This window comes from Cordyceps fumosorosea (genome assembly GCF_001636725.1).
Source record: "Cordyceps fumosorosea ARSEF 2679 chromosome Unknown scaffold_7, whole genome shotgun sequence".
Taxonomy (NCBI): domain Eukaryota; kingdom Fungi; phylum Ascomycota; class Sordariomycetes; order Hypocreales; family Cordycipitaceae; genus Cordyceps; species Cordyceps fumosorosea.
The window spans coordinates 637,698-652,416 of record NW_017387307.1 but is presented as its reverse complement, the minus strand read 5'-3'; the positions used below and the strand labels follow the sequence as shown (position 1 = coordinate 652,416).

Sequence of the window (14,719 nt, the reverse complement as noted above, 5' to 3'; positions counted from 1 at the left end):
GTTGTCAATACAGCGTCGCATCATGCATCTCCATGCCGAATGAAGCGTGGCAAGAGCGCGCCTCCATGCTGTCATTGGCCCAACATCCGGGAGAGGGTGTGGGCAGGCGACCGGGGTTGCGTGTTAAAGCAATACCTGAGGCAGCATGTGATGCCAGCGCACCACGATGGTACTGGCCAAACACAGCACCCATTAGTTCTGCCTTGGATGGTAAACGGTGCCTGGGAGGCAGTGGAAGCTAAAATGCCAAGCTCAAAGATCTGCCGTACGAATACGAACAGCATGCCGAAGAGCAGAGAGAGAGATACATAGCATTCGTAACGCGACGCAGATGGCGTGAGATGCACATATGTATGTAAGGAGACATGGAAACATGAACGACTTGTTTGACAGCTGCAGGAGAGCTTGGGGGCACAGATCCACTACAGTAGGAAAACGCCAAAATAGTGAACTATTATTGGAAAGAAAAATGCTATCAAAGAAGTTTATTGTGTTAGACAAGGGGCTGTGAACTGTGGTTCCGCATCAGACACGGCATGGGATGCGGCATGGGTGACTGGCTGTGTGGGGATGGACATTTCGCTGTCACTGCTGGTACTACCATGATCGACGACGCAACTTGTCCATCGCATAACTACAGGGAAAAAATAAATGAAAATAACAGTCTTGCCTTTCCTCGATTAGACATCGATCCGTCCGTGTATAGTTGGCCCGAAATGCCACCAGATTTAGTCTTGTTCTGTGTTTTGGCCCGTGATGGACGCTCCACTGCCCCAGAGCGAGGCCCGCCTCGTCTCCTCCTCAAACTAGACGATCCGAACAAGGTCAAAGTCCGCAAGCCCGAGACTACTTCGTACTTGACTTCCCCGGATGCAAAAAAACAGATGGACGAATAAAGAAGAAGAAACCTTGACCTGTAGGTACGTACTCACAAAACCAATCTGTCATATTGCCCAGTCGGCTAGCCCCAGAGCCGCCTTCACCTGCACCCACTATTATCCCGTCCTCGAGAAACAGCTCTCGACTTTGCCCCACGCTTGTCTCTGGCGATCTCCGCCCCCCATCTCATTCTCCTTCTCCCGCGATCGTGTTGAGCGTTTCTCTCTTCTCCTCTTCTACCCCATTTGTTGCATCGGTCGCCTGTGTCCTTCAACCTTCCCCCTTCGTGAACTCGACGCTGACGACAAAACGCTAAGCTTGTCTTTTGCAATCGGGGACCCAAGGCTAGCCACCACAAGGGGCAAAAACAACACGAGCCTCTACTCCTATCAACCTAGGTCCGAGTCACGCTACGCAGTTCCTAGTCTCGCCGAGCAGCTTTTTTGAGAGCCTGTCGCCTCTCTCGGTTGATCAATACACGCACCAGGAAGGCTGCCACGACAACAGCCTCCCAGCCAGTCGCCATGGGTCTCGGAGTCCTCGAGCCCAAGGGCCATGAACAGGTACCCGGTAAGTAGCTCTCATGCCGGAACAAAATTGGCAATTCATGGTCACCTGGCATGCGTCTTACTTATATCTTCCTTCTCAGGCACCACGCGATACTACGATGACCCTGATCGGCCTCGCATGGCTGGCGAACATGATGCGCACCTGAAGACCAATGATAGTGGTCTCATTTTGGTACTGGAATTTGCCTTGTCCGCCACGACAACCTCTATTCGGCCAACTAACTGTACATGTAGACTCCCCAGCCGTCGGACGACCCCAATGATCCTCTCAACTGGCCGATCCTAAAGCGCGATTGCGTCACATTCCTCCTCTGTTGGGCCGGAGTCCTCGCCACAAGTCTAGGTCCCATCCTCGCAGCCAACACCGTCACCCTCATCGGCAACATTGCCCTGACCATTACCGACGCCGTCGTGCTCACCGGCTACCTCCTTGCCGGCGCTGGCGGCGCCGTCATCTTCTTCGTTCCCTCTGCTCGCGTCTACGGAAAGCGCCACCTCTTCCTCCTCGGCCTCGTCATCGTCATCGCCACGAGCGCCTGGGCTGGCGCCGTACCCCTCTCCGCCGATACCCCCGAGGACGCGAGACGTCACTTTCGGAGCATGGCCGCCGCTCGCGCCATCCAGGGCGTCGGCATCGCCCCGTTTGAGAGCCTGCTCAACGCCGCCATTGGCGACATGTACTTTGTTCACCAGCGTGGCATCCGTATGGCCTTTGCGAACCTGGCCGTTTTTGGCAGCGCCTTCTTCACACCCATCGTCGTCGGAAAGATCACCGCCACCATCGGTCTCGGCTGGACTTTTTACTTTGTTGCCATATTCACGGGCGCGACGCTGCCGGCTATTGTTCTGTTTTGCCCCGAAACCGCCTTTCGACGCGAAGCCCGATTCAACACGGATATTTACACCGAGGAGGACATGCTGCAGCCCCGGTCGTCCGGCTCCTCGGAAACAAACGAAAAGGAACATCACTCGGGTTTCCGCGCCCTGCCCACTAACCGGCTTCAGCCTTGTGGTGATGCCAGCGCGCCGCGAAAGACCTTTGTTGAGTCGATGTCTTTATTCGACGGCCGAAAGACGGATGACCCGTATCTGACACTGCTCCTCCGCCCCTTTCCGCTCCTGATGAACCCCGCCTTCATTTGGGCCTGCTTGATTCAAGGGACCATGATTGCATGGACAATCTTTATGGGAGCTTTGGTTGCGTCCATCTTCATTGGTCCTCCTCTCTTCTGGGGAACCGCGAAGTCTGGCTACGGATACACCGGTGCCTTTGTCGGAGCCCTGATTGGCTTTGCCATCTGCGGTCTGGTCGCCGACGTAAGCGTTCGTCTCATGACTGCGGCAAACAAGGGAGTCTACGAGCCCGAGTTTCGCATTTTGCTCATCATCCCCATGCTCATCGCGAGCGCTATCGGTCTCTTTGGCTTTGCTATCACCGTCGAAGACGTCGCTTCCCAGAATCGGCCCGTCATTATTCCTCTCGTGTTTTTTGGCTTTGAAGTCGCCGGTATGGTTATTGGAGCAGTCGCCAGTTCACTTTACATTGTAGACGCCTACCGTAAGCATTTACCGCTGTCGTCTCTGTTGAAAGCGTTGCTAATTATGTTCAGGCGACCTCGCTATTGAGGGGTTCACGCTCACCATCCTGTTCAAAAACTTCTTCAGTTTCGTCGTCACCTATTACGCCCTGGACTGGCTCATCGCCGGTGGCATTCGCCGTGTTCTCGTCATCATTTCCATCCTGCAGGTTGTCATCTGCCTGACCAGCATCCCCATGTGTGCGTCTCTCAAGCTGGATGAGAAAACGTGACCATTTGCTAACGAACCCATCTAGACGTTTATGGCAAGCGTGGCCGAGCTTTTTTCCACCGCCACGACCCCATCGCCATGTGTCGCCTCAAGGAATTCGATGCCTTTTTGCGCCGTCTCTTTCGCAAATCTCCTAGCGCTCCCACCCAACAGGTGTCTTGATGCCTTGATTCTCGGAGCGATTATCGACAGTTTAGCATGGAGTAACCGATCGCAAGTATATATTCACTCATGAGGGACGTCACAAGACTGGTATGTTTTAGATCTTAATTTACAGGGAGACAGGGCAAGAGGCGTTGGTTCAAGTTGGTTACAATATTGTTGATTCCCCCTTGGCTTGTTTTATGGGTTACCATTTCTATGTAGGCGACGGCGACACGTTGACAACGACATGCAAGTCTTAATACATGCTTAATTACAACGACGTCCTGCGTCGCGGGGCCTGTGAAGATGCGCTCGAGGCACAAAACTAAGCATTGAGCTGCAGTGTATTACCGTATCACTACCGAGTTACTCCGAAGAACCAACCACCGCCTCGTTGACACCATCGGCGCCCGGGTGCGTCTGCCAGATCTTGACGACCTCGAAGCCCGCCTCCGTCAGCAGTGCCCTCCACCGGCTGCGCGAGCGCTCCAGCCCCGCGCCGAACACCATGACGCACATGTCGAGTTCGCACTGCCGCCCTCGGCGCGCCGACGTCCGGCAGCACTGCATCGCACATGAGCAGCGTGGAGCCGCGGGGACCCGCCTCCAGCATGGCCTCGCGCAGCGCGCCCAGGATGCGCAGCGCGCGCCCGTCGGGCCACTGGTGCAGCACGCGGCGCACCGGCTGGGGCTCGCCGCCGAAGAAGTCCCACGCCTGCGCGGTGACGGCCGGCGGGTTGAGCAGGCCGGCGGGGATGGTGTCGAGGATATCGGGCAGGTCCTGCAATACGAGCGGGACGCGGCCGCGGAAGGCGGCGTGAAAGGCCTGCAGGTCGTGCCCGCGGCCGCCGGCGACGTCAACAAGCAGCGGCGTCGTGCCGTTGTCGTCGTGGGTAGGGAGAAGCCGCTCGGCGGTGGGGAAGAGTCGGAACCAGGGCTCCGGCTGGCCGGTGCCGACGGCCATGGCGGCGTTGAAGTCTCGGTGCATCGCGGGCATCCCCTCGAGCACCTCGTACGGCGATCGCGGAGCGTTGTCGTCGTTGGGGAACGCGCGCTGGAGGATGCCCCGCGACGGGTCGGTGAGCGCCTGGTGGCCCGCAGGTCCGCAGGAGGCGGTTCGCTAGGGTGGCGTCGCAGCGCGCGGCGGCGGCAAGGGAGGCGGTCGACGCGGGGCCGGGCTGTGCGGCGAGGAGGGTGAAGAGCTCGACGTCGATGGCGACGCGCACGGCGAGGTTGCTCATCGGCCGCGGAGCTGGGATGTGAGCTTCGGAGAGGGAGGGAAGAGAGGGGGGAGGGAAACAACGTACGGCTAGGGCGGTGGCCATGGCGTAGGTCTCGGGGTCTTCGAGCGAGGCGGACAGCGTTTTGGAGAGCGCGAGGGCGGTCATGCGGGCCTGGGGGTCGGCGGCGAGGCGCGGCGCGTCGTAGCCGGCAAGCTGGGCGATGATGCCGGCGGGACTATCATCTTGCGCGGAATCGTCAGTGGACATGATTGTTTCAATTCAAAAAAGACAAGGTTATTCGGAGGAGGGAGGCTATGGTGGCAGCTGGGTTGGCCACGCAAGGTACGCAAGAGTGAGAGAGATCCCCCATGGGGTCCATGTAGACATGTGTCGCGGATTCTCTCCCGTCCACCGGGAGACGACGAGGGGGCACAGCTGCGGCTAGGCCACTGCGAGACGGCGCGCTCTTTTCGCTGCATTCCCTCGCGGGAGAAAACATACGAGAATGCACTCGTCACTCGGTTGTGGGTTATCATGCAGATGACTGCCAGCCATGCAGCTTCAGCTAACGCCACCCGGCGGTTCCCGCATCCATCTCGGCATGGTGGGGATTGACGCTGGTCCGGCGGACAGCGCGGCATCCCGTACCTATATGCCAAGCTGTCGATCCATGCATAGCTGCCCGCATACTATCAGCGCGCGCGCGGGGCATGGGCTCGGGCTCCTTGTCCGAGCTCGCGGTCACGTTGCCCGATCTCTCCTTGGTCGCCGCGGTACCGCGCCAGCCGAAGACCATACAGGAGGCTCTTGTTCCACAAACAGATTGTCTGCGCTGAAAAGTGTGTTCTCCTTGGCTTCGGCTTCCTCCCGGACATCTACGGAGGTAAGTGATAGCCAGGGAGGGGGCAACCCTGCGGGGCTGAGGGGGGGTCGCGACGAGGTAGAGTAGTAGATGGATAGCTGCGGAACGGTGCGATCTATAGGGTTATATGTGCTCGGGGGATATACGTTATCTGCCATGTCACAAAGCTGGAACCGCTTAGTTACCGTGTATGGACGAGATAGTGACCGTAGTAAAAGAACGTCTCCAGCAATAACCAACCATTGCATCAGAGTCGCGTCATATTATAGCAACACACAATACATTGTCACCGTAGAGCAGGTTATGCTTTCATGTAAAAAACCAATATTTGCTATTCCATGTCCTTTGATATATATGCAGCGAAGAACGATATCCATTTACATCCTGTACACGTTATTCGATTGTCATCATGTTTTGTCTTATTCTTTCTCATCCTCTCTTGGCCATAACGCCTAAGCCTTGACGCCAGCTTCGTTGCCCTGGGGACGGAGAGTCGACTTCTTCATGAGGCGGAAGCCACCAAGGAGCATAATGGCAGCCTGCACGCCGAGGACGACGGCGAGGGTGACGAGAGCACCGATGACTCCAGCAACGGGAAGAGAGATGCCGCCAGAGCCAGAGGAGTTGGTGGTTGCGGGGGTGTCGGGTGAGGTGCTGTTGGCAGCGCACTTGCCCGAGGTGCTGCCGCAGGTGCTGCACCAGTGGGCGTTGTCCTGGATGGCAAACTTGTTCATGCCGTCCTGGAAGGCGGGCCAGGAGAGGGTGGTCTCCTTCTGGGCGAAAAGGGGCCACTGCTTGAAGGTGTCGTTGGTGGCGGTGCCGTTGGCGAAGAAGAAGCGGACGGAGAGGTCTTCGGCCTTGTACTTGCCGTCGGTGCCGGCGGTGGCGTTGGTGACGAGCTCAAAGGTCATGGAGGAGGCGTAGTCGCAGATGCCGTAAAAGTCGGAGCTGGCGGCGGGCATCTGGGCGAGGCCGAAGAAGGCCATGAAGGTGCCGTAGGCGCCGAACTGGGCGTTGAACTTGGGCGCGCCCTTGGCGCCCGTAGCAAGGGCTCCGAGGGTCGCGAGGATCTGGCCGGCCAGGACGGAGCCAGCAATAGCGCGGACGGGCTCGGAGCTGTTGTAGGCCAGGTTCCACTCGTGAATGGAGGCGAGATTGAACAGACGGGGCATGGCGGGCTTGACGAGGCTGCCGGAGGGGATGGTCTGGTTGTGGATGGAAGCGACATTGATATAGTCAAAAACTAAAAGGTGCTGGTCAGTAGAGTTTTGGTAGAGACAATTTAGCATGAGCTTGACGTACTGGTGTAAGCATTCTTGAAGGTAGCGTCGCTGGAAGAAAAGGTCGAGTTGATGACGGGCAAGAGGCCCTGGTAGAAGTCCTTGGAGTCGGTCGAGGTCTTGTTGAATTCGGCTGAGCTGAGGTACCTCTTGGAGCTGACCTCGGCATTGGTGCAGCCAGTGTTGCCCTGGAGCCAGGCGTTGTTCTCTGCCTGTTGAATGGTAGCGGCGTCGGAGACGGCATTAACGGGGATGACTTGGTAGCCGCTGAGCGGGGCCTGGACGGAGCGGCCGTCGGCGAGGGTCTCGTTACCAGCGTCGCCGCGGGGCGGGTAGAGACCCTGGAGGAAGGTGACGGCCGAGTTGTGAAGGACGCCGTCGATGGGGGATGTGACGCTGAGCTGAGAGAGGACGGCGGCGCCGTCGGAGAGGGCCGAGACCTTGTCGGAGGCGCCCTGGTCGACGTAGCGGGAGCGGTAGAAGCTGCCCGAGGAAAAGACCTGGTCGGCGCCGAGGGCAGTGAGGCTGGTGGGCGGCCAGGACTTGGAGGTGCGGTCGCCGTGGCGGTGGAAGACGTAGACGCCAAGGACGGTCTCGGCGGAGACGGCGACAGGGCCGGCGGCGGCGAGGGCCGAGAGGAGAAGCTTGGAGTGCATTGTTGTGGAGGGGTTGCTCGGTTAGATTGTTTGAGATGGGGAGAGGCAAAGCGATGGGCTTATGCAAGCTCCGATCGCGGTCCGGGGTAAGACTGGTGATGAGTTGGACGACGGGACAAACGCAAGACAACGGAGAGAGGAGGGGAGGAGGGGAGTGGGAGGGTCAGAGCCTGATCAAATACTTTTCTCTCGCATTATTCATTATCACTATCGCTAGTCGAGATTTTGGGGAAGGCAGCCCCTCTCCTGTTTTAGGCAAGCGGCCCCGTCGTTTGCCGTTTGCTGTTCATTAGTAGGCTCAGTTGATGAATTTTTGTTTGTAGTGGCTGGCAGCTGGCGGGCAGCAGGGGCGGCAAGCCCGGCCATTGGACTGTTGGGCCGTCGGCCCCACTGCCGGGGGATGTTCCTCCGCTGACGGGCCTGGTCGGGGATACACTTGGGGGATTCGGGAATTTAACAGCTTCTTGTCCATCAAACAATCAACATCCTGTCACTACAACCCTCGCGCACATCTTTTCAACAACCTCACTCACCCTTAATAACACCATGCATCCATTCATCCTCTTCAACTACCCCTTCTAGAACAGATACATGACCAACCTACTTACTGAGTCTCCGCAACTCTGCAGGCCCTCAACGCCTCCGTTTGCCACAGTCGATTTCGATGCTGAGCTTTTCCGCGGCCGCTGCAACCTTTGAATTCTCTCTCTTCTCCCGCCAATCAGACTCTCGGAAATTGCCCTTTCTATCCACCCCATCATGTTCAGCTCACTAGTTAATAGACGGACCATCGCTGACCAGGGATCCTCGCACAACCTCCATGTTTGTCGAAGGCGCAACATCTCCAACCATTTGTGGCGTCCCCTAGATCAATCCATTGGCCAGCCTTGCTAACCAAATGCATATCGCCATTCAACAACCACGCGAAACCCAATTGGCGACCGCCGTCCCCCGCCCTGGCCACGGCCCACCGAACCCGCAACCCAGGCGGAAGACACCGATAGCGATGCATCGCCACGGAGATGCACATTTTCTCCTGCAAAGTGGCGCATCACGACTTCATTCAATGGCTTACCTGAACGGTTTTCCATATCTGCCTTTTTAACAACCGCATGATCGGCATCTCTATCTTTTTGCGACTCCTACCGAAATGCCTCAATAAGACATTCGGCAGGTAGCGTAGCAGCCGCGACATTTCTGGCTCCTCTGCGGGTAGGCCATGCCCGTTGAATTCAATGCCGAGTATCGATTCATTTTATTCCATATCGGTATTTCTTGAGAGATTGTACGCTATCTGTATCCAATTACACGCACGTGCGAATCACTACATGTATATGCATGCACAGGCCATCGGGAGAAAACCGCCTGCGCCAAAGTCGTCTCGAGGCACCACCAGAAAATTTCAAACGCCAAATGTAGATAACCACCGCCACACCCTATCATCATCGCCCCTTCCTCTCACAGCTTGGCCTTGTCCTCGTCCAGGAACACGTCCGGGTACTTAAACCCCGAGTCGCCGAGCGTGAACGCCGGCTGCCGGCGCCAAGCCGCGCCGTCCACGACGAGCGAGTGGCCGTTGACGTAGCTCCCCGCCTCGCTGAACAGGTAGACGGTGGCGTCCGCGATGTCGCGGACCGTCCCCATGCGGCCGGAGGGGATCTCGCGGACGAGCGCGTTGCCGGGCTTCTTGGCCGCCGAGCCGCCGAGGCGCTCCATGCCCTCGGTGCCCTCGATGGCGCCGGGGGCGATGACGTTGGAGTTGACGCCGCGCGGGCCGTACTCGAGCGCGACCGAGGCCATCAGCGAGTCCACCGACGCCTTGGCCGCCGAGACGTGCGACTGCATCACGAGCCCCGTGTAGTGGAACGTGGCCGAGACGTAGACGATGCGCGGCGTCGGGCTGCGCAGCACGTGCGGCAGCGTCGCCTTGATGGTGTTGAAGGTGCCGAGCACGTCAATGTCCATGACGGACTTGAACGCGTTGGTGCTCAGGCCGTCCATGGGCGCGATGAAATTGCCAGCGGCGCCGGCACTGCAAGATTTGGGCGGTCAGCCGTGCTGTCGCTCATTACGGTGAGGGTTTTGGTCCGTGCCCAACGGCCAGGCTACTCACATGACAAAGTCGATGCCTCCCAGCTCCTTGGCACAGCGGTCGGCGGCATTCTTCAGATGTTCGGCCTAATTTACGAATTTCTCGTATCAGTAATAAGGCCACCCCCGAGCGCACGGGAGGAAATTGCAAGCTTACGTTACGGACGTCGCACGCGCCGATGCCAATGACCTTGGCGCCCGGGCGGACGGCGGCAATGTCCTTGGCCGCCTTGTCCGTCTTTTCGACGTTGCGGCCGACGATGCAGGCGTTGGCACCGAGGCGAACGAGTGCCCTGGCCTGCATGCTGCAGATGGTGCCGTTGCCACCGGTGATGAAGGCGACCTTGCCGTCTGGTCGGTGGGTGGGTGGTGGTTAGCGACGCGGACCACAGGGAGGGGGAGCTTCGTTGCTCTTCTGGGTACTGACTGAAAAGGCCATCCCTCCAGACGGGGCTCAGGTAGTGAGATTCGGGATATGACATGGCGATGTTTCTTTTGCTGTGTTTATGCAGGAGGTGATGATGGATGCAGAGGGGGGCACGGTCGCAAACGCAGTGGGGTTGTTGGTCTGGCTGGCTTGTGAAGATGCGGTCAAGAGTGTTGAGGGTTGACGAGATGAAGTGAATGGGCGGCACGGATTATATCGCGGTGAGCCTGTGGCGGTTATGATGCTTTGATGATTCCGGTCGGCACAGCCGGAGTTGATTTGTCGTCGTCTCCAGTGCCTGAACGGACTGTATGCGGTTCAGCCTGCAGCTTTGATTCCGACGTGTGCCTCGGCATGCTGGCTTGGTGGCTCCACATTCAAGTTATAGAGCCGGGGTAGCGACGTCGCCGTGGCGGCGGCTGTCTGTATGTATTGAGCATGGGCGGCATATGCAAGTTGATTCAAACAAATCTGCTATAAATTTTCGGAATTGAAAACAATGTTTTTTTGGTTCAGTTGAGATGTTGCTTTCAAAGAGCATCTGCAGTCTTTTGTCGCTGCATGCGTCTGTGGCTTTAGACATGTTTCCGCAGCCTACTAGTCTAGCACAGCGAAGGGGAGACCTTGAACAGGACTCCCAGCCTGAATAGGGATAAATTGAAGGAACAGCATAAAGTTGTGTCCAAATTGCTCAATTCATTGTCGCGCACAAAGATACCGCGCTTTATGCCAAGTTGCAGGTCCGCGGCTACTGAACGCCACGACAATCAAGCTCATCAGGACATACATACCTACCCTATAGCGGTTGGTGCGGGGCCGGACGGCGATCGACCCCGGGGCTGCGGCCCGTGAAACGGTCAGCAAACTCGGCGTTTCCGCGAACGCCGGGCCCGATTCTCCTCGTTGCGCAGCCCGGGAGTTCGGCGTCCTAGATTCGGCTTTGATGCTTGCAGTAGAAATGCCGGGCCGCGACCTCCGCCGCGGCGGGATGCCCTACGAGGCGTTGGCCACCCTTCACGTGTCGGCCGAGGGGATGAGGGGGCGCATTGTCAACATGCATGCCACGCTTCAAATTGCTGCAGAGTTGAACCTTGATATCCTTATGCGGTGACGTCGGGCTGCCCGTGACCTTTTGGGCGTGCGTGCGTGCGGGTTGGCCGTGGAGATGTGTGGGATCCCCGTTCCCCATAACGGGTGTGGGTGGGCTGGTGATGTTGGTCGAGTTTTTCGGAAGAGAAGGAAAAAAAAAGGTGCTTCGGAAAATTTTCCCGGGTGCTACGGCTCAGGCGAGACCCGCTCGTTGGAGATAGCGGGTATATCAAAGTGCGGATGCCGGCGCGACCTTACGATGTTTCCATGTAAGAGGAAGCGGACGATCATGTTGAATCTTGACTCGAGATGCTGTAGATACGACGGACGACGGACGAGTTACTAGAAGCCACAACTTGACATTTCACCAAAGAGAAAACGCATTCAGCTTGCACCGTGAGCTGCTCGCACAGTCGCCAACTGAGAAAGGTGTGTTAATGCATGGTCTTGTTGGTCCAGGGGGTGTCTTTCACTAAAACAAGGGAAAACGTCGCAGCTTGTATGCTTTGAAGTCGATGACAGGGATCACCATACGAAGTACCCCATGCATGCATGCATGCATCAGCCAGCCCAGACCGAACGAGCCGAAGCTCCGATATCTAATCAAGCATGTGTCAGAGACGTCGGCGGGGATAGTAGAGGGGCAACGGAGAAATATGGCTGAGAAGCTTGATTTGTCTTTAAGAGACAAATCTTGGACAGCCATGCAAACAAGGTCGATGCGCACTGACGAATGGCTGACACTTGTTCAGCGCAGCCTGTGTCGTCCACTCGTAATACCCGAAACCTTGTCCTCGGGGAACTGGCCAATGGCACTCGTATTATCTACAAAGTTGGAAGGATTTACCCGGGTTCGCGCGGGCTATGGGAGAAAATGTATGAAAATAGAAAAGAAAATCCTTGCTCTGCCCCAGTCAAAGGTGCCGGTTTTTCCGCTTGCGGTCGCCAGTGCGTTGTTGTTGGCCGTGATGTTGCAGTGTGATATAAGCCGGAAAAAAAAACCGAATGTCTTGGTTTGCAACAACACCCTGATGAGGGTTACAGCGAGTTCTGACAGGACAGCCTGTAAGATGCAAGGCAAAAAAGGAAGGGCTTAAAGCGGCCGGAGATTTTCGTGCAGTAGCACCGCCGCCCCTTCGGACCCTGGTTGACAAGGATCGAGGCCATCTTCTTACTAGTAGAAAACTCATAACTGGAAAACAAATAAAAACAATCCAGTCAGTAGCTCTAATATGTACATAGGCGGAAAAAACAAGGCAGAAGAGGAACTCGGCAGGGCTTGAGCGAGACATCTGGACGGGAAGCCGAGGCATGTCATTTTGCGGCGTCGATGCAAGCCACAATCATACTGGGCTTGCATGTATATTAATCTATTTGGCATGTCATTGCTCAAGACATGCATGCAGTAGAGAACCTGCAGCGAGCACCGCCGCCTTCTTTTTGTCTGTCCGTCTTGAACACGCCCGGCGTGGTCGAAACAAATGTGGCCACTTGTTGACTAGAAATCATGGCTTGCATCTGGACTCTTGGAAATTCGACAGGTTTGCAGTGAAACGTCATCTTTGCAGGAAAACGTCACTTTACTCGCTAGGCTTCTGCTTGGCCGAGGGGTTGTGTCGTCGGAGGCCGCCAAAGATGAACATGTCCATACATGATAATAATTCGTAATACTATCACTAACTACTAATTAATACCAAGTTACGGCAACTTGCCGCTTTGGGTCACATTGCGTCGTCAACTTGTCCTCCTTTGCATCGGTCTCCCACCCGCCGATATAGCCTATATTATTATTTTATTATTATTTTTAACCTTTTAAGCATTTCTTGAATTACACAGCCCACGTGCAGTGCTTGCTTTTACCAGCTCCCTCCAGAACCCCCTCCGCCCCCCTAGACCTTCTAGTATTATCAATCACGTCAGCTGCCGATAACGTGGCTGATATTTATGCGCTGGCAGCAGCGTATAGTACAATCACATATAGGACATGGGATCGTGTTGCGAATGAGACAATGACATGCAGACGATACCTCGCATGCATCTCCCCTCCTCATCCACCTCCCCCCCTCCTTCCGGCGCGCCCCATCTTGGCCATCTCAATCCGGCCCCCGGAGACGGAGACGGGGCGGAGGGGTGTCTGCCAAGGTCGCCGAAGCGGGATGGGAATGGAAGGTGTCCTTGATTTTTCCCTTCTTTGAATTTGACAAGGGACGTTCTATCAAGGTACCCGCCTTGCGTGTCAGGTGCAACAAGAACTTGGCGCCCGGATCGCCTGCCCTGAGTACTTGATTGCTGGTCGTTTCATCAACAGTGCTGATCTGATTCGATCAATGGTGGGTGCTTTGCAGGGGGAGATGGGAAATTGGGGATATATCTTGGTCGACTAGTTAACTAGTCCAGGAGAGTAGCTGCTGGACCGTAACGTCCACACGCCCGTTGCGACGCTGCACTGCGAGGAACATTGGGTTACCAGTACCAGCAACTCTAAGCAGCGCAGCCTGCAGTAGCCTGAGCTGATCGTGGCCGGTTCTGACGTTGGCTGGAGCACCACCTGGGTATGCTTGAGCAGATCGCTTTCTCGCTTAATTCTCGTACTGTTTTCAACTTCAGCTTCACACACTGGCTGTCCCTTGCTGGCCGCCGCTGGACCAGGGCTGGGGAGGTTGAGCGGTCGTGATCGGTACCCGGTGACGAGTTGCCAACTCGCTGGTACTTGCGTACTAACTAGTAGCAAGATGGACACAAGCGAGAACTGGGTTGCATCTCAAAAAGCTTCCTTTCTTGCTTGCCAACTACGAATACGTATTAGTTGTGAGTTTTGGGTTTCAACGACGAGCGGGCCTAGTTTGCCAAGACCTTACCTGGGAACTCTAAAAATCCGCCCATCAGTTTTCGCTGCTAATGATGGATTGAATACGCAACGGCTCTACTGGTTATTTAATACATACATGACAGTCTAATAGATGTGAACGTACGGACTGACGGGCATCCCAAGAGAACCGAACCCCTCCACACACTACGTATACAGTACACACCTTGTACTATACACCGCCGCGTTACTCCCTGGCCAACTTTAAAACTGCACGGTTTTTTCCTCCGCTCCAGCCTTGCGGCATTCAAATGTTTGTGACCAAGCTGTTTCATCCTGTGCCAGTTATGTTGTTGTCAGTTAATTAGTTATCAATGTTATTGGTGTTGGTTCTGGGCAGTTGCAACTGCAGCGGGGCATTTTATCGTGTCTTGATTATTACGCAAGCTCTTCGGGGTTGATACGCACTCTTGATATGGTAGCAATGTTGGTGTATCCAGGATACTTAACAGTCAGTATGATGCATCATGACTGCAAAAGCTGGCTTCGGAGAGGGCCGCTCACCCATGTATGCTCCATCGCCGCAGCCTCGTCACCTTGCTTGGCCCTCCTGCCCCTCCAGACATCTTCATAATAACCAACTTAATGTATCCGCTGTTATTAACGTTGGCTACCGGCTTTGACTGGAAGCCTCATTCCCGCGCACGGTCTTCCTGACCACGTAATTCGCCTCGTGCTTCGCCGTCCACTTTGCCCCCCCCCCTCCTTAACCAATACCAGTAGGAAAAGGAAACCAAAAAAAAAAAAATAGAAAGACCGCAAAACACACGAGTACCTGGCCTTAGTTCCGGGTTTCGACTAGCTCTGAAGCCTCAGCGTCCCGC

General features: G+C 56.1%; 4 protein-coding genes across 4 annotated transcripts; 1 reads left to right on the top strand and 3 right to left on the bottom strand.

Annotated features, from left to right (window-relative positions):
• Window positions 1-1,403: 1,403 nt before the first annotated feature.
• On the top strand, window positions 1,404-3,419 carry ISF_03732 (MFS transporter; the record flags this gene model as incomplete). Its single annotated transcript, XM_018847338.1, has 5 exons — window positions 1,404-1,449; window positions 1,529-1,620; window positions 1,683-3,006; window positions 3,059-3,226; window positions 3,283-3,419. The coding sequence occupies 5 exons, from the start codon at window positions 1,404-1,406 to the stop codon at window positions 3,417-3,419; spliced, it is 1,767 nt and encodes a 588-aa protein (XP_018705545.1).
• A 348-nt stretch (window positions 3,420-3,767) lies between these two features.
• On the bottom strand, window positions 3,768-4,891 carry ISF_03731 (O-methyltransferase, family 2; the record flags this gene model as incomplete). Its single annotated transcript, XM_018847337.1, has 3 exons — window positions 3,768-3,839; window positions 3,919-4,521; window positions 4,709-4,891. The coding sequence occupies 3 exons, from the start codon at window positions 4,889-4,891 to the stop codon at window positions 3,768-3,770; spliced, it is 858 nt and encodes a 285-aa protein (XP_018705544.1).
• Window positions 4,892-5,938: 1,047 nt separating this feature from the next.
• ISF_03730 (Histidine acid phosphatase) lies at window positions 5,939-7,422 on the bottom strand (the record flags this gene model as incomplete). Its single annotated transcript, XM_018847336.1, has 2 exons — window positions 5,939-6,729; window positions 6,789-7,422. 2 exons carry the CDS (start codon window positions 7,420-7,422, stop codon window positions 5,939-5,941), a joined length of 1,425 nt encoding a protein of 474 aa, XP_018705543.1.
• Window positions 7,423-8,880: 1,458 nt separating this feature from the next.
• On the bottom strand, window positions 8,881-9,995 carry ISF_03729 (sporulation protein SPS19; the record flags this gene model as incomplete). Its single annotated transcript, XM_018847335.1, has 4 exons — window positions 8,881-9,454; window positions 9,536-9,600; window positions 9,671-9,864; window positions 9,941-9,995. 4 exons carry the CDS (start codon window positions 9,993-9,995, stop codon window positions 8,881-8,883), a joined length of 888 nt encoding a protein of 295 aa, XP_018705542.1.
• Window positions 9,996-14,719: the final 4,724 nt, after the last annotated feature.